Raw genomic sequence first — 23652 nt, forward strand, 5'->3', positions numbered from 1 at the left:
TTTTTTTTTTTTTTTTTTTTTTTTTTTTTTTTTTTTTTTTTTTTGGAGAGGTGTAGGGCTGAGGGCGCTGCCGCCGCTGGGGGGGTTGCAGCCCGTCCGGCAAGGCTGGGCTGGGCGCGGTGCCTTTGCGCCGAGCGGTGCCGGGGTGCGCTCGGTTGTGGCGCCGCCTCGCCCGGCCTCGGCTCCTTCTCGCAGGCCGTTCTTCCCTGCTTTCTCGCGCTCTCGCTGCTTGGTCGGTTGGGGAACGGCCAGAGGTCTGGTTTGTCAAGGGTTCGCAGCTCTGTCTGCAGCGTAACTGCCGCAGCCTCTGGTTTTAGGGTAAACTTCAGCAAGTCGTGAACAGTCATCAGCAAGTGGGGATGCACTCTCCTTTTTCTAACTTGCTGGCAGTTGAAAATGTGTCTCTGAACCACCCCGCACCTCAAGGGGCATTTCTTTTCCTAACTTGAATGTTTCCATTGTAATTTTGTAATTGCACCTGGTTTATTGCAAATTACAGCTGAAAGGCTCTTTCCTGGAAGGAGATTCCTTTCTGTAGAGGAAATCTAGTTATTGCGAGCTTTCTGCAGGCAACTACTTGGCCCATCCTCGAAGTGAACTTGTGCTGTGTGGCATGACATTGTTCTGTGCTGGTGGTCATGAACTATGGATTCACTGGCCCCAAAAGATATTATAGATTACCTTTAATATGTATAATCACTTGATCAAGACTTTCATGCCGTCTCCTACCACTGGCGCTAAGGGACTGTTGCTTGTAGGGCTTTTTCTTTCTGATGAGCTAGCGCAGACAAAATATCCCATACAGGAACACTGCTAGTACAGCACACACACTGTGGTTTCTGTCTTCGTGAAATTTGTCAGGCAGAAGGCAATCATGTACAACTATGCACACCCTCCTTGGGCATAACACATTATACATGCAAAGGCAAATTTCTCCAGGGTGACCTCTAGAAGCCCATGCCCTGTGCCTGCTCATGCCAGCATCCAGCCCAGCTCAACATGGCACCTACTTCCACCCTCCTACCCCTGGTAGCAGATAACCAGACGCTCCTCACCCTTCTCGTTCATCTGCACCCTATTCCCTTCACAGAATCAACCAAGGTAATCACCAGAGGACGCCTTATCTCTGTGATGGTCTCTTGAATTGCCTTTTGTCTCTGACAGCTGATCGCCCTGCCCCTCACCTGCTGAGATCAGCTGCTTTCCTATTGGGGAAAAGAATAAAAAATGAACTCTGGGAATAATAAAGAGTTCAGAAAGCTTTCAAGTTCAAAACTAAATAAATAAAGGGAAGGAGGGAGGGAGAATCGCATGCTTCTTTTGATTAATTCCCTTTCTTCCCACCCCCAAAGACCATGCGGGAAATAAAATGAAGTAGAGTCCTGACAGACACAAACCTTGACTGTCTGTTTATAGATGGTGTGAGTGCCAATATTCCAGCGGGACTGTGCAAAACGAATCTGTCAGTGAATCAGAGCACATGTTACAGAGTGTGAAGGTACATGCTTCACATTAAAAACAAATCCTTCAGAATGTGCAGAATACCCTAAATCTACATCTGCCACACTAGTTATTTCTATTACGTTCTTAAAATTCATCCTGAATTTTATTTTCCACATCTTGGAAGTGTTAGATCTGCAAAACAGTATAACAACTGCAGCTGTTGTGAAGTTCAGCTCTGAATAAGTATGTAGCTGAGTGTTGGCTGTAATTCTGATTTTTACCTCTGAATAATTTTCCAACAATCTTTTGGAAGCTGCCCAGTTTGAGAAAACCATCACTTCTGCCTACCACTACCGTGATCACTGATGCCTGCCACATTTCAGGGTGAATAGAAGATGCCATTTTTTCATGCCTCACCCTCACTGGCTCCATCATCATCTTTTCCTATTCTCCATCTTCCAGTCCCTCAGCACCAACCCCCTGTGCTGCTGCCACTGCTCTATACTGCCATTACTTTGTCCCAAAGAGCCACATTCAATGCCATTGACACCACAGCCATTAGAATTAATTTCAAGGACCAGAACGAAGCTTAACATCGCCAGACAAATAGCTAATTTTTTTTTTTTTTTGTATCCTTTACATTTACCAGCTACTATAACCGTTACCAGCTACTGACAAAGGAAGCAGACTTGAGGAGTGTTTATGCTGTACAGCAATTTACAGTGTGTAAATTTTGAGTAAGATCTTTGATCATACCAGAATGCAGTCATCTGCATTACTAGGCACATACAACACAAGAGAAACGTCCAATTATAAGATATGATTTAGTATCCGATAATAACCCTATTGACTGATTTTTTTCATAATGAGTTACAGCTACATTATATACAGTCACTTGAACTGGATTGCAGTTTGATTTTCAAAGTGTCATTATATGGACATGTGAGATCTTTATAAAAGCTTTCCTCACAACAAAAGCCACACACTTTCTATCATCCTAATAGGATAGTGTCACAAGTTTGTATCTCCAATCCAACAACAAATTAAAATATTTTTTTTTATCTGCACAAACATGAATGCAGGCTGGAGCACAGCAAAAGCCAAACCCATTTGCTGTTAAGAGCTACAGAACATGCCAGTTTCACTCCTTATGATCCCATTTTTACTTGGAGGTGGAGGAGAAGACGACTGAGCATTTCTTCTCTGCTCCTACACATCAACAGAGCTGGAAGCTATCACCTTCCTCTCGTTGGACTTTGCCAATTGAAATAGAACAAAACATTTTAGCTCAGCACTCCTAACTCACAGCTCTTCCTACAGGACTTTATCTGAAAAATCTGTTTCCTCGGAAAACAGTTCAACCCTTTCCTACTCTCTGGATGGAGCCAACAGAACCAGCCAAAGGCATCAGCACAACTTCATCAGGTTCGAGCTGTGTCTCTGCAGAGCGTTCAAAGTCCTGACATGAAACAAAGCCTAAAAAAAAAAAATCCAACCCCCCAAAAAAAACCAAAAAACCCAAAACCTACTCCCCCCTAACCTGTTGCTATGGATTCCAAAACTTGGCTCATGTATGAGCTGAAAAGTATGAAAAAAGCCACACGGAAGGAAGTGCTGGAAAATAGTCTTTTCCCTGACTTCTCAAAATCAAGGTCCTGAGTGCTTACTAAAGTCTTTTATATTATATTTTGATATTACTGCATTTTCTCCTCAGGTGTATGTTGCAAGTGGACAGACCTCCCTGGCCCCTGTGGTTCCCCAGAGGTCAGAGCAGAGGGGACCATCCCCTTGCCCACAGTGGGTCACGGTCCCCTCACAACTATGCTGCCACTTTGTTTCCTTCAAGACATTTAAAGTGATCAACACCTCGACGAAGCCGCCTACACCCAGGAAAAGTCTTGGCTCTCTTTATTACTCTTTGTATTCCAGCAAAGCCAGGAGTACACCAGGAAAGTACACATGGATTGTGCTTTCCCCACAACAGCTAGCACAACATTAGCATACTGCTCGCAAGTCAAAGCCTGTTGATACTCTTGTGACAGCCATTAGCGGTTCTCTCCTATACACACACACCAGGGATTTACATAGAAACAGAAGAATCATAGAATGGTTTGGGTTGGGAGGGACCTTAAAGACCACCTAGTTCCACCCCCCTGCCATGGGCAGGGACCCCTTCCACTAGCCCAGGTTGCTCAAAGCCCCGTCCAGCCTGGCCTGGAACACTGCCAGGGAGGGGGCAGCCACAGCTGCTCTGGGCAACCTCTGCCACTGTCTCACCATTCTTATAGACTTGAAGGAAAGACACCTAGTTCATCCTGAAAAGCTGCGTTCCTTACCACACCTCCTTGCATCATCTGCACACACAGTAATAGTCTTAGAAGACAATTACAGGCATATAAACTTCTCTCTACTGCCCAGGTCAAAAAGTCCGGTTCATTCCAGCATTCAAACTGGTGTTTTTCAGATTGTTGTGGTTGAGCCCAAAAGGAACTGAGCACCAAACAGCTCAGGCAAGAAAAAGAACATCACTTTAATTCAAACAGTAACAACATCACTTAACAGAGTGGGACAGTGAGAAGCATTACCACATCTTAAAAATACCTTCCCCCCCTGCTTCTTCCCGGGCTGCTTTTGTTCCCGATTTCCAGTGGCACAGAGGGCAGGGAATGGGGTGTTATGGTCAGTCCACCACTCCCTCCTCCTGCTCCAGTGTGGTGTCCCTCTCAGGACACAGCAAACTTTCTCTGGCATAAATCCTTCCCACAGGCTGCAGCCATTCCTGTGTTGCTCTGGCGTGGGTCACCCCCACATGTTGCAGTCCTCCCAGCACCGAACTGCAGCAGCAGGGGCTTTTTCCCTCAGAGTCCCGACCTTATTCGGGTGCAGCCACCTGCTCTGGCGTGGGGAGCTCCACGGGCTGCAGGTGGCATCTGCTCCACCGGTGACCTTTGTGGGCTGCAGGGGCAGAACCTGCCCTCGCACCATGGGCTGCTCTGGCACTCCTCCCCCCCTGCCTCCTCCTTTCCTCTACTGACCTCAGTGTTTGTACAGGTGTCCTCCTCACAACTCGCACTCCTCCTCCCAGGTTCTCCTTCTACATCTCAGAGGTGCAGCCACAGTCGCTAACTGGCATGGCCTTGGTGCAAAGGAGGGTCCAACTTGGAGCCGGGGGAGCTTTGAGAAGGTTCTCACAGGGGGACACTGCTATAGCCCCCTCCCCCGCTACCAAAACCCCCCACCACACCAACCCAGCACACAGATCAACAGACATTCTCCACAAACCAGCTTCATCTTAGTAAGATCTTGCAGAATCATTAGGAATGCTGTGAGAGTGTTTCCTGCCCTGGGTATATACAGAGGACACACCTAACTCAGGTGCTGCTGAAGGAAAGGAACAGAGGTTTTTGTTTGCTCTCAAACCCACCTATCAAGGAAATACAGAGGTAACAGTGCTGTCAGATGTACCACCAACCCTAAGAAAAACATCAGGAGGCAAGGAGTTGTGTGAGTAACTCTTCAGGAATAGCATGAAATTAGAAAAAGAAAGTGACTTGATCAATGCCAAATGTTGTTTCAGCTGAGAATAAAAATGGTCAGTTCTGTCTGTACATTAAATATGAGAACAAATGCATTCAGACACAATTTACATAACCAAGACAGCAATCACCAGTGCTACTGCAAGAGACAACTTACTTCCCCTTCTACACACCTTGGATTTTGTGATACACCTTGGGATTTAAAACTAAAAGAAAAAGAAACAAAAAACAAAACCCAAAACACCCTAATGAGCTTGCAATATTCAATCTGGCACTGTTCCTTGAGGACACTGCCTGGTGTGTACTCAGCAACGGAGATACTCCACAGAGCACCAAAGTTAGATAGGAGAGTGGGCAATATGTGAGTCATTAAGAAAACCAGAGAGCAGGCCACCTATACATCCAAAGAAAAGAATGAATGCAAGAAAAGGAGAATTTGAAATTAAAACATGCTAAATACTGTCAATTCAGGAGCACAAAGTTCATCTGATAGCTTCCACCTGCAGAGATCAAACTACACCGTGAAAAAGTAATTACAAATATAAATCCAATCTATCAGCCCTTCATTTTTGGCCTGGGATCTGAAGCTGGCCCAATTTTACTTCTGCTCAAAAACCATAATACTACAAAAAGCGTATCTCTACAGAAGTAGTACATAGAGTACTCACTTTTGTACCTGGCAAGTCTACCTAACCTAGTTAGGATTTGCCAGATTAAAAATAGACCTTAAAGATTTGAAATGTGGGAAGTGACTTGAGCAACCACCATCTCCCACACAAAATAGTACTCCTCTTAAGTGAAGCAAAGAGCTCAGTATTTCAAGGTGAAGGGGTTAATCTGTCCTCCTTTTGTAGCGAAATCTTTCTCTTGTGTTGAGGAGAAGAAAAAAACATAGTAAGGGAAACAATCTGGAAATATATCCAGTACGAAAGGGGTGAGAACTAGAAGATAACAGAAGTAAAAATAATTTTCTTTTATGTCTGTTCCCTAATTTTTAATGCTTTAGTTACTGTAAGCAGGAAAGAAAATAGGTGGTCTCTAATTCTCATGGCCTTCTACAGGGTACATGAGGTCAAGGGAAGCACACGATGGGATATAACATGTGCTTTCTAATACAAACCCAGATTTAGGGCACTCTCCGTACAAGTGAATTAGACAAACGTAGCTGTCCCAAAACACTGCCTAGGTAACTGCACGACCTGCATGCAATTACAACATGGCATAGTTACTAATTAAAATTCCAAACATATAGAAAGCTTCTGCCTTCCAGCATGAGAAATCACAGCTTATTTCTTTGTGCAGAAGGAACCAGTACATTACAAGCAAGCTGTAGGATGCTTTTGCTTAGCAACTTTCTACATGTGGAGTCACACATCCAAGAAACACGTTTCAGGATAACCAGACACTCTTCCCTCTGCCCAGGGCCATTGAAGGACAGGATCGGTGGTCTTTCCAAGGAGCTGTAGAGCTGTCTCTTATGTCACGAGACCACCAAAAGGAGTCATCTACAGACCAGTTTCTCCCTGTAGAGCCTTTGATTACTTGGAACCCGCAGCCACATATTTTCCATGGCAGGGTTTAAAAAAATTATATACATCATAGTTAGCAGTGTCAGATGGCTGCCAAAGTTTGTCAGTTATAGCTTGTGAGCATCCAACTTTCTTCAGGCTTGAATCAAAGCCCTCTGTTACGTTGTAAGAGCATTAGAGCAAACATGGTGTTCGCACTCCCAGGGCAAAATTGCTTGTGGTTGGTTCTCCCTGATGCAAAACCCTCTAGTGGTGTTTTAATTAGAATGCTTTAACAGAAAGTTTTTATGAAATTGTTTTATTATCACTGGTCAGTATACTGGTGAGATGGTCCTTGTTTACCAGCCCGCTGCAAATGGGTGGCATGCTGGGCTGAAGCAATTGCTGTCTTGTCACATCACTTTCTTCTCACTTGTACTGTGCGTGGTGAGTTCACGACCCAGGTGTCCTGGGCTCCCACTATAAAACCTGACAGATTAATAAGAAAATCCCAGTTTGGGCCAATAATATGGAAGACTGTTTAGCACTGGAAGAATTTGCCCTTTTGTTCCTCAGAAAGCCCTTGTCCTCACTATTAACCCTTCACTGGCATCAAAGCAAATTGTATATTATTCTCCTGCACCTGGCAGACACCTTTCCCTTTACGTCTGGGGAAAGCAGTTGTTGAAGACAGCTGGAAAGAGACTTTTATGATTGTTATAGTAGCTGCAAAGTTGTATGCCCCACAGTAGCACGCCTATCTATCAGTTTCTGTCGCAGGCTCAGCAGCACCAACATCAGTTTTAATGAAGAAATAGGTCTGCGGGCAGACAGGGAAGCGCACAGCCCCCCAGCTCAGACACATTTCAGAGTGTGGCAGCTGCAAGGGGCTGGCAACACCCTGGAAGATGCAGGAGACCTGTAGAAGATGTTGTTGGGGACACAGCTGGAGACACACTTGAAAGGAGGTGCTCAGTGCCAAGGTAGGGCACAGCTGAGGGCCACCCCCTGGGGCAGGGACAACCCTGAGGGACCGCAGCCAGCCCACACTGGGGCAGAGACATCCCTGAGAGACTGAGGCTCGCTGGCCACCCACGCCAGGGCAGGGGCATTCCTGAGCTACTCAGGGTAACAACATGGCAAAAGCAAGCGAAGGGGAGACCAAGAAGATGTTTGACTGAAGTTGACCCCAGGGAAGGGAGAGGAACAGAGTTTCCCTAAGTGGGTTTTTTAATTTGTTTTCCTTCTTCTCAACCCTCAGATCAGCAATTAAAACTTAGTGATAATTGGCAGTAAATTCAGTCACATAAAAATTCCTCCAGTCAGTCAAGACATTTTTTGTCTGTGACACATAATCCCAAATTAAATTCGACCTTACCTTAGAAGGCTTCCATCTTATTTACACTACTGTATACAAATCTTTTACAGAGGCACAAATCTAACACACACAAAGTACTGAACAATATCAGGCATCAGCAAGGCAGGTGCATAAAGTATTTCAACTTTACATTCCTTTACATTACCTCAGGGTGATGTATCTCATGGCCTTTGCCGGAACTGTAGCCAGTGAGTATGCATACACGGCTATCTCCCTTTGCAACAGGCCAGTACACGCAGCTCACAGTTAGGTCACTGTCAGTCTGTCCCAAATGTGATAATGCGTGCTACAGACAAAATTGAAAACTGAATCGAAAATTGAAAATATTGAGATCCTTTAAGTCCCATAACAACTATTTCTAATAGCGGTGATTAAAGCGTTTTCTTCTCATATACTGCAGTTTCTCATTTCAGAAATAAATGACGATTCATCTGAGCATCTCAGATGCATGTCAGCTAGCAAGTAATTGAAGACAAAGCGGTTTTCTGTTATAAACCTCCATAATGAAAACACCAGAGTAAAATCCTAAAGTTCAACTCAATACGTCACACTAATCTTGAGAATGGGATTTTCTCGCCGCTAATCTTGTTAGAGCTAGGGCACTGTGCAAATATATCTAAACCCATAATTACTGAAGAGATATTAAAAGGATCAATTTATTTCAATAAAAAATGCAAACTTTGAGAAGAATTCATTAATACTCAAAATCCAGCCATGCAATAAATAATACCAATGAACTGAGAAAAAGGAATAGATGAACAAGTACTGACATGATGTCTTATGCTTATTGCTGTTAAAAAGGAACTATTACTCCATTTGAAATGTAATTCTAGTAAGGGAAATGCCAGAAAGTGAAAGACTTGTTAAAATTTGTATGTACATATATGCACACATTAATTTATTTCTAAGGAGGCTATAATACCATTTTCAACACCCCTAAATTGTGTTTACATTAGAAAACAGTGCTGTGCAACAGGAGCATGAAACAGCTGTTGCTGAGATGCTGCCAGCACACAAACTGTACATATATTGGTGGTGTGGTGGTGATGGTTGTGTGTGTTTTCTGCCAGCTAGCTCCAGTCCTGCAGACTGCCTGCCTCAAAGGGAGCAGGGTACCTCAGGTGCAGGGCTGGAGGATGTCTCTAGACTGGTTTTTGGCCAGAGGGAACTCAGAGTACATGCTCCAAGGGTGCTTTGTAGGGTGAATCAAACCACATTGATTGTGTGTGAGGTAGCAAACATGAAATTTTCTTCAAAAACAGCCTCCTGACTTCCACTTTCACTTTTGAGTGGAAGCACTCAAAACCCTGTAGATGGTTCAACTCTAGGACAAAACCAGCCAGAGCGAGCAGAAATCCATGCACAACACTCACCCACATTACCTAGATGATCCGATGACAATGATGAGTATCTAAAATAGCCTTTTTGGTACCAATGGACAGCTGTCAAGACAGAATGTAAAAACATGTTTTTCCATATACTTGTGAGCTTCAGCAATTTGCTAGGAGGAAAAACCAAACACCTGGTTTGGTAATTTGGAATTATAAAATGGCTGTTCAAATAGTGCACTTGGAGTTAGCCAAGCTGCTTCAACGGACACTTGGAGATGGAGACAAATTCCACCAATATGTGTATGCTCACTGCTCCTTAATTTCACTGGTATTTCACAGAAGAGAATTCCTAGTGCCTCAGTTGCGATACAAAGAGCAGATTCATGTCATGATGGGATCTGTGCTGGCCATGGGATGTGCTTCTTCCCGGGAGACTAAAGGTTTGTATATTAAAAGAAGAGATATGGTCATACCCTATTATCTTTGAGAAGTAACCTAAGAGAGAGGAAGAAGCTAGAAATGCCAACATGCAAAAGACAGCTGTGATAAATAGGTCAATTATCTATTATTATTTTTACCACAGGAGCTGCTTCCCGTCCCCAACTGTTTGTGTAGCTGGAAGGATGTAGAGTACCTAGGTCTCCTCAGGCAAGTCACAAGACATCTGAAGACTCAAAAAGCCTGTCCTGAAGGATGAGATACTGCAATCCAACTAGATACGAAAGGAAAAAGAAAAAAAAAAAAAAAGAACGGTAGCAAACATGTAGAAAATACATTAAAAGAAAAGGGAAAAACTCAAAGATTGAAAACTCTTCCCTGACACTTAACTAAGTGGGAAGAAGCATCTCCTCCTTGTTTTCTACCTGCCACCTACAAGTTTTACTCGATTCCCCAATTCTTACAGCAACGAGGTGTGGAGTTACTATTCCCTGCTGCCACCTCTCCTGGTGGAGGAGCTGTAGTCTGTTCAATCATTCCTTGCCTGAAAGCTGCTCCTGCCCATTGTTAGGGATGGTAACTATTCTTTTTCTTCGTTTGATGTCCTCAGACACAAGCCACCAGGCTCGGGGCAGACTTCAGCAGCTCAGGAGTGAGAAAGCTCCAAGATAAAATCTGAACCTCTGTTTTGTTAAATCACAGTCAAATTACTCAAAATCGCCATTTCCTTTCTTTCAATAGTCTCATGCAGAAAAATGCTGGCAAGGCACCAAAACCTCATCTAGATGAGCAGCTTTGGCTTTTACTGTTTTTAAAATAGATGATTTATGGTGGCACGTACACCGTGATGTTAGTCCCCTTGCAAGTGTGCTCTCAGAGTGCAAAGAGTCAGGTGCGCACAAATCACACATCCCTTGTTCCTTCCAGCAGAGGCCTGCCTCTTCCAGAGCAGGGGCCAAAGGGACCAAAAAAGCAGAACAGAGGAACTGCCAAGCTGCATGCCCTCTCCTTTCTAAGCACATAAACTTGCCTGGCAAGCTGTGCAACTACCTATGTGAAGAACAACTACAGCTGCTTTAACAGGTAATGACTGTTGGTGGCTTTCTGGATGCTCGTTATTGCAATTTTACTACTGAAGTCAGTACAGCTTGAACCATTGCCTTTCCACACAAATAAGACTATCACAAAAGCCTTTGCTTTGTTCTAATACGTGTCTCTAAAGAGCCTCTATATGTGCAATTACTACTGGTAACAAGACCAATAAATTCTACATTTTTGTTCTCTATATAAGTTTGTCAAAGCAAGATAGAAAGTTTCTTACTTCTCATCTACTCTATGGGAAATGTGACGGGCTATGCATTTCTACTGTATTTAATTTGGCTCTTTCCTTGAAAAAAAAAAAAAAAAAAAAGGTACACTTTGAACACAGCACAACGCAATGATGCAGAGGGCTATGGACTACCTCTGAATGAGGGTGATCTTCCTTTTGTTGGGCCTGAGAGGTAACTATGATTTGAAGTTACAAGCAATATTGAGAAACAGCAACTGTGCTGCTTTCAGGATCCCAGGCACTCTGGGAAAAAAAAAAAAAAAAAATAGGGAAGCAGATGCCAAAAGAAATGCATTTGCTAACAAGTCAGCTGAAATTTTATTTCCAGGAAGCCGCCTCATCACCATGTTTCCCTCTACAGCCCTAGAACAACAGGTTTCCTGAATATCACTGCTTGCCATCGTGCCTTCAAGCCCTCCTTTTGATCAAGGCAAGGGAGCCGCTGGCAATGCCAGGCCATTTTGTTGCCAGCAAGGAAAGGGGTAAAGCAGGCCCTTCCTCCCCTGCCTCCAGAGCCAGCCCCGAGTGCCTGTGCCTGCGAGAGCCGGGCACGCCCGGCGTACACGCGGAGACAAGCAATGAATCTGCCACCAGATGTCACCACAAGGCCATTCTGCCTGCCGAGACGGCGCCCCGCACACCCGCAGGCAGGGTTACGGCACTGTTACTACCCCTACAGTTACACGAGGGCGTCCCTTTCTCCTACTAAGAGCTGAGAATCGGTTTTAAAAAGAGGATTCCTTGCAATCGACTGGCACCGCTGCACGTTCCAGGTTTGCTTAGATAGCATACGGCTAATTAACCTTTGCGGAGAGAGGCTTAACTTCACATCAGTCACAAACTGAAACTCAGAAGCTCGGTTTAAGGATTTTGACACCGGTGGAACTGTGGCTAGAATACCTAAAATTCTGCTCTTTAACGTCTTCTCCTCCTTGATTAATTGAGGCACTCCAGCAAGTCCAGCTGTGGTCACAGCAAGCAGTTGCCAGCTGCTTGTCCCCAACCTTCCTTGCACATAGGCCCACATAAACTGCCTTGCTTACCCATCTTTTATCAGTCTTTACTGATGAGTGGACTGAATGGGTTTATCACTTTTCCAGCTCCGGCTACTACAGTCCCTGATATTAGTAGTATTTGAACTGCCAGCTGCACTGTCAGTATGTCGTCACTGTACCAAAGGCCAGAGAGCCCAATGTTCTGTGTTGGTGAATATATCAGACTCAAAACCAGAGCCTGAGGGTTCAGAGTGAAGTACACCTGGAAAAATAGTTGTTGACAGCAGTTCCTGTTAATTCCAAGCTGGGAGAGAAACACTACATTTAATTGGGGATTTCTACTTTCTTTCCTGAAATAAGAAACTTTCAATCTGCAGTAAATGTTCAGAACCTAAATCCTTTGAACACTGAAGTACATCGCATGAGCTAAAGGCCAAATCCTATGATTTTTGCTCTCTTTACTGAAGACCTGCATTTCTCTTTTAACAAAACTTGATCACCTAGCAGAACTTACCCTTCTCAAACACTCAGGGGTAAAAGAACAAGCTATCGAGCTAGATAAAAGATTTCAAGAAGCAGCAAGCTATGCAAAATGAAGCAGAAATGTCTCATGACAAGGGAACATGGAAAATTTCCTGCCATAGTGAAGACAATTAGAACAGGAAAAAAATAAAAGCAGAACGATAAAGAAATGCTAAAGTTCATCACCTGGAATGCTTTATTTAGCTGCTTCTTCAATTCATGATCTTCTAAGTGCTTCAACACTGAATTTCAAAAATGAGCATACATTAGAAGAAGCATCTAAAAAGAATGTGGCATTAATTGTCCATCTTTAGACTCCACTCAAATATCTGTGAGTCTTCAAAACCGATTGATGTCAAAGTGTCAAAAGTATGTGACAGTTGTCCAAAATAACTGAGAATTAGAGAAAAAACAGTATTTCAAGCAAACCTTCTTGTCCTCCAGTTATGTTCTTAACAGTTAATCTTGTGTTCTCTCAGTAGAGTTTGAAGAAATCAGTCACAAGCTAAAAAAAAATATTGCAGCAGGTGGTGCTTGAACACTGATAGAAGAAAACACTGAAGTTCCAGTCATGCTGGCAAAGTATATGCACATTACACATTATGCACATTAACAGTAAATCTTCACATTCAATAAAACATACAGATAGTTCAAATATACAGTACTCTGCAACGATACAGTCTTGCTGCTGCAATCACCTCTCACGTTTTCTAACACTAGGATTTCTTCTGCCACTGCCTGGCATCATCCTGTAGGATGAACTTTACACGTTTCATCACCATCTTTAGATCCGTAGCTCTCTTTAAACAATTATATGATTCATACTAAGTCAGTTTCAGCTGCAGGCTACAAAAAGCATTTGACTTATGCAAATTATATCAACTGCTGAAAAAGTTAGTAAAGATTTTACAAATCGTCAAATTCATACTATTTGAAAAGCATAAAAATCCATGCCTACAAGGTGTACTGCATTAAACGAGTTGCCTACAGCTTCTTCTGAAAAAAACACAGCACAAGTATCTGCTGAAACGATGGAGCAGAAGCTGAGTTAGCACAGCTGATTCTCCTGCAGACATCTGCCTGCCCCCATGTCCTACAGCAGGCTCTTCTTCCAACCGGCCAAGCCTGCACAACCCTTAGCTGGAAGAAACGTCCTGAGCAGCTCGTCATGTCCGAGTTACTGTTAGCTTCCCATTTCAAAACAACAACTAATAACTATATGCTTCTGAAGGCATCCAGAACCCCTACATTAATTAAGATCCTGCCCTTTCATAGAATGCTTAGCAGGGAAACTCTGTCATTTCCATCCTCCCTAATTTTGATTAAGATACAGGAAGAGGACTGTAGGTATTCTGCAGCCACTGTGAGAAATGCTATTGCTCGCAAACATTTCAGGTGAGAAAACTATCACAATTCCAAACAAATATTTTTCCTCAACAACAAATTTGTGAACTAATAAACTAAAGCTAATCCGAGATGTGAAATAGTCTCTCCAGCAGCAATGAAGAATCCACAACTTCTGAAATAGTACTTGAAATAAGCATGGAAGTTTTTAAGTTCAGGGAACCGAACGTAGGAAACAGTTAAACTGACAGCTCGCTTAATGCCACATTATGAAACATCAAGACAAACAGTGAGTCTGCAAAGGCAATGTTCATCTACCTTTAGAATTTATGAGGGGGAAAAAATACAACCTACAAGTATTTTGCTGAAGACTAGTCATCAACCTGAAGATCTCCTCCTCAGATTACTAAGCAAGCAGGACACAGATGAAGAATATTAGACACCTTTTACAAATTCCTCAATACACGTAATTTAATTTCATGGAGGAAATGAACATCCGAAGAGAACACATTTCTTTCATTACTATTACAAGCTTGATAAAATAACATGCAGTGGAGCACTGCTGGATATTTAGACCACAGACACAAGTCAGAACTTGTTTAATGCTCTCTGTCAGGTCTCTCAGTGATTACTTTTCTTCTTCTGCATAAGGAGAGTAAGCGCAGCCAAAGTAATACAGCATAACCTCCAGTAAGACTGCTGGCCTGCATGATCACAGAGGTTCTGCTCATATATTGCTTTAAGACATTCAAGCTTCCAACTTCAGAGAGAAAAAGATTAAAACCATCTGGTGTGGCTGATTAGAAGAGAGGGTCACGATTTCCACTGTTCAACATTTATACAACTCAAAAGTTCTGCCTGCTTTGTTGCAAATCAGTATTTTTCTTACTATCAAATTAATTCCCAGAGATAGATGTAGAAAATATAAATTTAGCATTTCATCTTAAGTAGTAGTAATAGACATAAGAAACTGTTACTGAAAATATTTGTCTTGAGCCTTGACTAAGGGGAAAGTTTTCAGAGAAAAATTGATGAAAACAGTCTTGAAGGAGTTTTACTTTTTTTTTTTTTTATCTCCTAAAAGCAACTAAAATGGCCAAAGATAAACCAATCAGAAGTTACTTCAGCTCTGAACAGCAGCATCTAGAGGGAGTGATGAAATCAATTCCATAAGTATTTCAAGTTTTTTGGCTGCACTCCACTTAAACAAGTACTTTTTTTTTTTTTCTTCAAGTCAGGCTTAAACTAGAAGTACCTTCTCAAATTTACTCTGCAGTTAGTGTTTTTCTATTCTTAAAAAAAAAATATCAGAATGTGACAATGATTTGAAAACTGAATTCTGAACTCCTAGTCGGGATACGTACTATAAACAATAATCAGAACAGCAGAAAAATACCTGTGATATCCTGTGGTGCAGTATTGCAGCTACGACCTCACAACTCTCACATGGCACAAAACGAACATGCTTCAACATACATGAAACATCAAGAAGCAAGAGGCACCATCGCTTCTCTGCCTCCCCTACAACTCACTGCAAATAGGTAGCAGCTTTCAAAGCCCAGTTCTGCCTCCTTGCAAGATGGAGAGTCTAAAAAAACATCTAAAACTGGAATCATTTATTTCCAAGCAGAAATAAAATGCATTTAGAAGTGATGAGTACACTTTTGAAAGAGGAAGTGCAGGCCTGGAAGAAAAAAAAAAAAAAAAAAAAAGGAAGGGCTATCACAGGATAAAAAGTCATACAGTTAATAACTACAAAACCAGTTATTCAGCATCAGTTGACTGCCAGTGCCTACCAATTATTTAGGTGGTGGGATTGCAGAGAGCAGATACTGTACGCTTCCTGCATTTTGCAGCAGCAGCCTGTGATAATAACTGGTGCTCATCACAGGCAACTTCTCATCAACTGCCAATACCAGCTGCTGCTCAGTAACTACAATTCGAAGTTCCACATAAACACACATCAAAATTAGCTGCTACAAAAATCAGTTATCATTCAGCAGCTAATGAGCACAGGCTAATGTAGATTCCTAACAGCCTGACCAACAATGCATGAGCAGCAACTGCACCAACAGGTCATCAGTAAATCATACAGCACATCATAGAGCACCTACTCCACACAGCAACACAACAGAGATTTACAGAGAGGCTGTGACAATTTAACATTTTCTTGCATACTTTGTGTAGGAGAACTGAAGGAGTAAGGACAAGTTGATTAGATACCAGCCTTAGTAAAAAGCTGATTTATCGCAATGCTCCTTCATTCAGTATTTTGAAGTTATCAAACATAAACCTCTGGAATGTAAGAACTAACAGAGACCGCTATCTGGTCACTTGATTAATCCCACAAAAATCCAGGTTGTCAACAAAAAAAAGCAAATTCTCATCTCTGTTCCTCAAACTGATGCTACCACTTGTGTGGTCAGCCCTCTTACGGAGCTGATCAGCCTGAAGGGTTTCTGACGAGTTCATTTGTTCAGAGTTAGCCCAAGCATCAATGCTGGCACAAGAAGGAAGCAAGGACATGGACCTGAGTGGAGGAAGGGGGCTGCCCACACCACAACAGCTTAAAGCAATAACAAAAACCTACACCCTTAGTCATGTTTGTATTTAACACGCTGACCAAAGTAATAACTACACTGCCAGTTACAAAGTACCATTCTGCAAATGACAAAATATTTAGTTGAATTACAGACTGTCATACTGAATGTTGAAAAGGTGCCCATTTAGGCCTTTAGGTAGGCTTTTGTCCTTACCTAAAGAGGAATGCAATTCTCAAAACATGCAATGAAACCACTTCTTCAAATTTTTAAATCCATGTTGATTTTTATTTATTATACATCAATAGCTGAAGAAGCCACAACTCAACTGTTTATTGAGAAAGAATATTTTAACACCATATCTGAACTTTTGCTCACAAAATAAATTATTTTAGAAATTTTTAAAGAGTACTTGAGATTCAGACTGTTCATAAAAAACAGTTTTGTGCATACCTGAATCTTATTGTTTCCCATCACCCACCCACAGTTTTAACATATGTCATCTTCAACAAATATTAAAACCAAAAGAACTTTTCCCATGTTACAGGGAATGTTTCCATTTCCACAACTTGTATTGGTGAAACTACAAAATTAAAATAAAACTCCCAAACAATCCAAGCAAGCTGCAAAAAAAGTTTTCATCTCGTTTTGCCTCTAATCACTTATGATTTTTTTTTAAAAAAAAAAGGTAGAAAAATGCAAGTTCTACAACAGCAATAATTTGTTATTAAGTAGTAACTGGATTATTTAATATCACCTGTCGTAACTGCCCAGTGTTAACAAATTGACTTCTAGTCAATGTAATATAGCAGCTTAAACTAGATAAAATTCTTAATTGAAGAACACATACAAAAATCACAACTAATATATTAAAAACTCTGTTGTAAGTATATACAAAATAATTATCAAAGCATTTGGTTCATACAGTGCTGCTCTAAGTCATGAAATCGACTGCTTGATCCAGGAGAGTCAATGCTAGAAATGGATGCCTGGGCAACCATCTCAAATTTGTCTGCTTGGGGACATAGATAGAACAACAGAGAGTCTTTCTGTATTCACTATGAAGTTGGAACCATCAGTAATAAAGGAAAGGAAGCTATTAACCCAAAGAGAAAAAACTTCAACGGTACCGTGACGGAACTACATTTAGAACATAAATGGCAGCAGACTCCATTCACAGTATTTTGTCTGTTCTCTCCAAAAACTCCTAAGGCTGCAGATGGTTTTCTCGAGACTTAGATGTCCACTTAAGACACTCACCAATCCTAATTTCCAAAAGGCAGATGTAATGACTTTCTGTTACAACTCAGGCAAGAGTTTAAACTGGAGACCTGAAGAGAAACAACCTGAAGACTGTGAACCCTGTGTCATCTAGTTCATTACATACTGCTGCCAACCCATATTTAAATGTAACCATGTTTCATAACCAAGAGTAACCAAAGTAACTCCATTCTTAACTACAGTACAAAATCTAAAATAATACTCTGAAATATTTGTTAACACTCAGAAAGGTGCCCAAAAGCATTGCTTGTATTAATACCTTAGACTCTGTATCTCAGTTTGTCATCCAGCAAGTCTGACTCAAAAAAGAGACAACATCTCATGGCTGCAACCATTTCAATATTCAACTATGCACTACAAGGGGTGTGTGGTCCCACATTCAGCTGTGAAAAAACTGCTCAGAATTTCAGAGCTTCACACTCAGTTCTTTCCCATCATACAACTCTTGCAGTTGGTATGACTCGTATTTTATGGAGGGTTTCTCGATTTGCATCCCAGGCTCCAGAACATTCTGTCCAACTACTTTAAGATTCACAACTTTTATTTTCCAGGTATTGTCCCTAACAGGACAGCTAATGAGTCCAAAAATTTGTTCAAAGATGCCCAGACAAGTATTGTCTCTATGTAGCGTGCCAGCCACTGCCACCAGTACTAACCCATGTGGAGACATGACACATTTCAGTCCACTGGCATTCAAATTAGGGTTGAATAGAAGATATTCTTCTTTAACCAAGGACAGCAGACGAAGGCTCACCATTTCTGCACCAACATATTCTTCCATGTTTTTTTCTAACGTGTTGTAACAGAACTTCATTTTGGCATCCTCCCAAAAATGCTGTGGTCCCCATCTTTCTTCAGATTTTACTCCCAAGGGATGTTGAGAATTCAGGAGTTTGAAGAACCATTGACAGAATTCTTCTCCTAGATCATGAATGTCATCTTGTGGTGACTTTTGTCTCTCTCCACGACTCTGCAACCAAGCACATTTTTTTCCTTAGAACTATTTATCCTTGGCATGTGAGATTACCACTTAGAACAACATAAAATTGTGTAAATACTTGTTTTAAATATTCTAAGTCTTCTTCAAGTGTTCTGAGACAGAGCACCTGAAGAAAAACAACAAAGTAAAATCTCATTTACTTTTAAGATCATTATTATCTTATCCAGAGAAGCAGGGTAGGTTCTTTGAATTACAGCTAGAATAGTCCTTCAGTTTTGTCTCAGTCTACAATATATAAACAAAAAGTAAAACCTTGGTTCTACTAAAAAAGGCAGGGGAAGAATTTCTGAGCAACTTCCATGAGTCCAGGATTCTCACACTGAGACACAAAATTTATTCTGAGTAACTTTTCACTGGCTTTCACAGTTTCAAAAGAAGTTTACAGAAAAACAAGAAGGATACAGACTCAACCTGAAAAGCCAATCTCATACTAAGGTGTACCAATTTACTAAAAAGTGCTTATAAATAGGCAATTATGTTGACACGTTCTTCCTGTTTCATGTTGCCTTCAGTCTATTCTTTTTGGTACCTTTTAATTTGCAGAATTGTGCTGGTTTCTGCACCTTCATACAGCTGATACGAACAAACAGCACTTACTGGGAAGTCACCTTTTGAATATGCACATCCTGATACCTGAAACTGAGAGAATACTTCTGATTTCTGGGGGTATTTTACCTGTGTCACTGGAATATGCTAACAATATGCACAACTAATCCAGGAAGAATTGAAACTCAAAGAATTAACGTGTTCCAGAACTTTTTCTCCACCAAGTCGTGTACCTGAATTTAGCCCTGTTTGGCAGTAAGACTGCCAAAAATCATGGAACAGATGCTTGATCACATTCATGAGCAATGTTTGTAGGTCTTCACCATATTTCTAATAGGAAAAGAGCCCAAATCAAAGAAAATCGTAACTTATGCTACCTTTGCTCCTCCAAAACAGACAGAAGTCTTGAGGAATCTCAGTTACTTTTCTAATTGTACAAGTGATCACTTAAAACAGACTGAGACAGTATGACACTGGGATAGGAGGGCTGCAGGGATGTTCACACAGCAGCACAGGCTTACTCTGGGAAAAAAGGCAACTCCATTCAGCCTTCATAAAATCCTTCCTTCAGACTGTCATAAAATCCTTTGATCAGCAGACAGCTAAACTTTCAAAGAATAATTTGAAAAGGTTCAAAGATTCTTGTCTTGGCTAGAAGCCTTAGAGAAGAATGGGTCAGTGACAGAAAGCATGAAACTACTCAAAACACGTTTTCCACTAGTTCCCCATAGGTATGGACAAACCACTTGTGCCCTTTTTTTCTCTTGTTTTGCAGACAATTACATACATACACTCCTAAAATACATCTAAAAAGTAGGGGGCTAAGAAATACTTCAAAATAATACTCAAGTTTAATGATGGGTTGCTGAGACTGACAACAAAGTGGGGGGTATAAAGTTTTGAAGCCAAATTCACAGTAAGTGGCAAAGGCAAGTAGCAGTGAGGAACCAATGGTCATGTTATTAAAACCTTATCAGAAGAGGGTGACAACTCCCAAGTGTTGTATCACTAAATATGTACTGCAACAAAGTAAGCAGTAAGACTTTTTAGATGCTATTACGGGTTAAGCTAAGGAAAAAAAATCTAGCAGTTAAATTCTTGGTATGTCTACAACTGCATGTAGAAGAAGAGCAAAATTTAAGCACAAATATTTAGAAAATTAGTCTGTTAGCAATTAGATTTTTAAGACAGGTTTCTAAGTTGATTATACACAATTGGTTTAGAGGACACTTCTTTCTAAAGGAAGCACTGCTATAAAAGGCAACAATCGTATGCTCAAGTAAGAGTCCTGTGAGCCAATTTTAATTTGTATATATGTAGTTTGTTTACCCTCTGCTTTCTCTTACAACAGATACATTTTTTTACTTCACAAAAATCATCCAAACTTTCCAATGTAAAGATACATGACCTCCAACTGTAAGGTGAGGTGCTTTTTGAACAAGAACTAAAATACTGTGGGGCTTCTCAGTATTTGCAACTGGACAGCAAGACTTCTTATCAAATGTCAAGTTTGCTAATGTCAAAGTCTAGTGAGTATTAAATTAATTATGCTTTAAGTAAGTATTAAGTAATTAAGTATGAAAAGTGTGAAAAAAATGTAATTAATTTCTAATTCTGTTACGTATGCTCCTGTTGCCTATTTCTTAAAAAAAGTGAGGTCCACAAGAATTAAGAGAAAACAAAGGCAAAGAAAGATGTATGTGATAAACCTGCTGAATTTCTCGTTCTTTGTGAATGCGTTTTAAGTACTTTGGAGAATTTACCTACCTTCTTACGTTACTAGGGGGTAATATTTGGGAAGTGTTCGTGCAAAAGCAACATTTTTATTTTCCCAAAGTATGCACACAAAAAATGGTTTTGAAAACAACTCTCAGCTAAGTCATAATTCTCATGAGTCAGCCCCCGAGAGAAAGCTCAATGCAAGAGGTTATCAACAGCTACAGAGCTCTAACAGTCCAGCTGGTGGGGCTGTTGCCCATTAGGTCTCTCAAGTACAACGCCTGAAAGAGCAAGGTGGTTATTTAGAACTACATGGTAAAGATCCAAGACAAATAAAATACCGAAAGTTCGTTACATCACGAGGATTTGCTAAATGTCAACATTTTGAACTTCAAAATAACCTTTAATTCCCAAAACACATTTATACACTGTATTAAGTGTTACTAATATCAAGGGAAAAAAATGACACAGACCTGGCACTGCTACCAAATTTACATTCCAACAATATAAAAATCCAGTTAAATCCAATCTGCACTCTAACTGTAAGAGGTAAAAACTAAACAGACAGTAAAAACTTACAGACAGCACTACTTTGATTGCACTGTCTCTAGAAGTAGATCAAGGCGATTTACAAAAAGGCAATTTTCTCTCCATTCCCTCCTTCCCCTGCAACATTTTAGACCAGGCTGACAAACGTTTTTGCCCTATGATCTACTATTGACAACATCTCTTTGCTCTGCTCTGCACCCTACCAGTGTTATCGCTAACGTGGCTGTAGGATGGCTGGAAATCCCAGATCAATATCCAAAGTTTAAGAAGATCCACCACATTAAAAAGCAACAAGAGGCTATGCAGGGCTTCTGTATCATTAACATTGTTTTCAGTCGTCCTTGAATCCACAGAATTATTTGTGAATATGCTCTGGTTTAGCTTACAGTGCAACTTACACATTAAAAGCAAGAACAAGATCCCACACATTAAGAGTTCAAATGCACTAATTTACTTAGCAAGACAGAGCAGAAGACTGTGCCCTGTAAGTGATATGCTGGCACGGACACCTATAAATGATGTATTTGAAAAAAAACAAACAACAAAACCAAACCAAAACCCAAACAAACCAAGAGTTAGAGACCTCCCTAAATACAGATGAAGAGTCACGTTATGGCTGCACATTAGAATATCTACGCTGGTTATCCTGTGAAAGCAATGCTGAGCATCCTCAAGTCTTTCAGAAAGCAGCACTCACCTCTGTGTGTGGTTTTCTCTCCCCTGACTCTGACACATGTGTTGTGAGCTGCCCGCTCCAGTACTGCTTTACACGATCAATGAGTAGATGTTTCTCAGAGGAAGGAGGCACTGGAATTCCTTGTGCTGCCAAATACTTAAAAATTATTTCTCGATAGACTTTCCTGCGTTTCAAAAGTTCTTCTACATTTTGGCTGTAAACCAATATGGCATGAATGGCTTCTGCAAGTAAAGAAATTCAAGTTAGCAGTTGCTTCTCTCACAACTAAAACCCAAACCTATGCCACTTCCTAAACCCCTGACTAGCACCTCCAAACACAGTACAAGACAAGCCTAAACGAAACTGAAAGACATAAAAGTTTGTTTGCAAACTGAAATCTGGCCTAATGGTATTAGACACAGAAGATACACAAAGACTTGGGAACATATTGAAAACACACTGCTGTTTTTACCGAACACTTTGCTACTTCATAATCCGTACTTCCAGTATCAATGACTGCTTAGAACTTACTATGTATTATTTGAGCTTGTTGAAAAGGATGCAACTTTTTCTTCCAAATGGAACTATTCATATTCAAGTATTTTCAAGCTGGTTAGAAACTTCAGGTAGTATAAAGAGTCTTGCACACAATGCCCTGCACCTATACTTCCTGAGATGTAGCTAGTCTTAATTTCAAAATAAACTCATTTAACATTAAATCACCCAGGGCTCCCTGCTTCATGTCACTTAGAAAAAGCTGAGCTTGGTTTCATTCTCCATTTCAAAAGCTCTGTGATATTTCAAAAGAAGCCATCCACTTACTTAACATGTTACCTATAACAACTGTAAGTTTGTTAAGGAAAAGACTAATAAGAAAAAAAAAAAATCTTTCGATTTAATCTACAAGCACTGCAAAAAGTAGATAAAAAAGCAAGAAGAAAAACCACGTTAAGAACTTCTGAAGAAATGTGTTTGGCTCTGAGTTCTATCACACGAAACATATTCCTATTTTTTGGATGAGACTATTGGAGGGCAATATACTGAGCGGCCTGGGTAACTCACAGACAAAAGTCAGACCCATGAAACAAATCTCAACGTCTACGAAGTGATGGGGGATGGCCACACCTGAAAGTGCGCCATTCTACAGATAAACAAGTTCAGTACTAGATTTATGGTTTACCCTTTCAAAACCCGAAAGCGAGTGTCGTTAAGGCGAACAGCAAGAAGCACTTGGGTTTAAATACGCTGTTAAACGCTAAGAGGGCACGGCAGGGGCGCAGCAGAGCACTGAGCTCAGCGGGGAGGGGGGCTAAGAACTGCCCCAGATCTGAGATTCTGCTACGAGCCACCAGCGCCCGCCCGCAGGTTCCTCGGCCAGAACAAGCCGCCGTTCCCCCGCCGCCGCTGCTTTCGGGTGTGCACAGGCCGGCCCCGGAACAAGGCTCCCAACAGCCACAGCCGAAGCCGCGGCGGCCCTGCGGCGGGGAGGCCGCCGCCCGCCCTCGGGGGCGCCCAG

General features: G+C 41.4%; 1 protein-coding gene across 1 annotated transcript; it reads right to left on the reverse strand.

Moving 5' to 3' along the window:
- Positions 1-17044: 17044 nt before the first annotated feature.
- C1H3orf38 (chromosome 1 C3orf38 homolog) lies at positions 17045-22391 on the reverse strand (the record flags this gene model as incomplete). Its single annotated transcript, XM_026846828.1, has 2 exons — positions 17045-18616; positions 22158-22391. Coding segments are annotated over 2 exons (798 nt in total), but the record flags the coding sequence as incomplete, so codon positions are not given.
- Between the last annotated feature and the right edge of the window lie 1261 nt (positions 22392-23652).

Source organism: Athene cunicularia (assembly GCF_003259725.1).
Source record: "Athene cunicularia isolate RWA chromosome 1 unlocalized genomic scaffold, athCun1 chr1_part1, whole genome shotgun sequence".
NCBI lineage: Eukaryota > Metazoa > Chordata > Aves > Strigiformes > Strigidae > Athene > Athene cunicularia.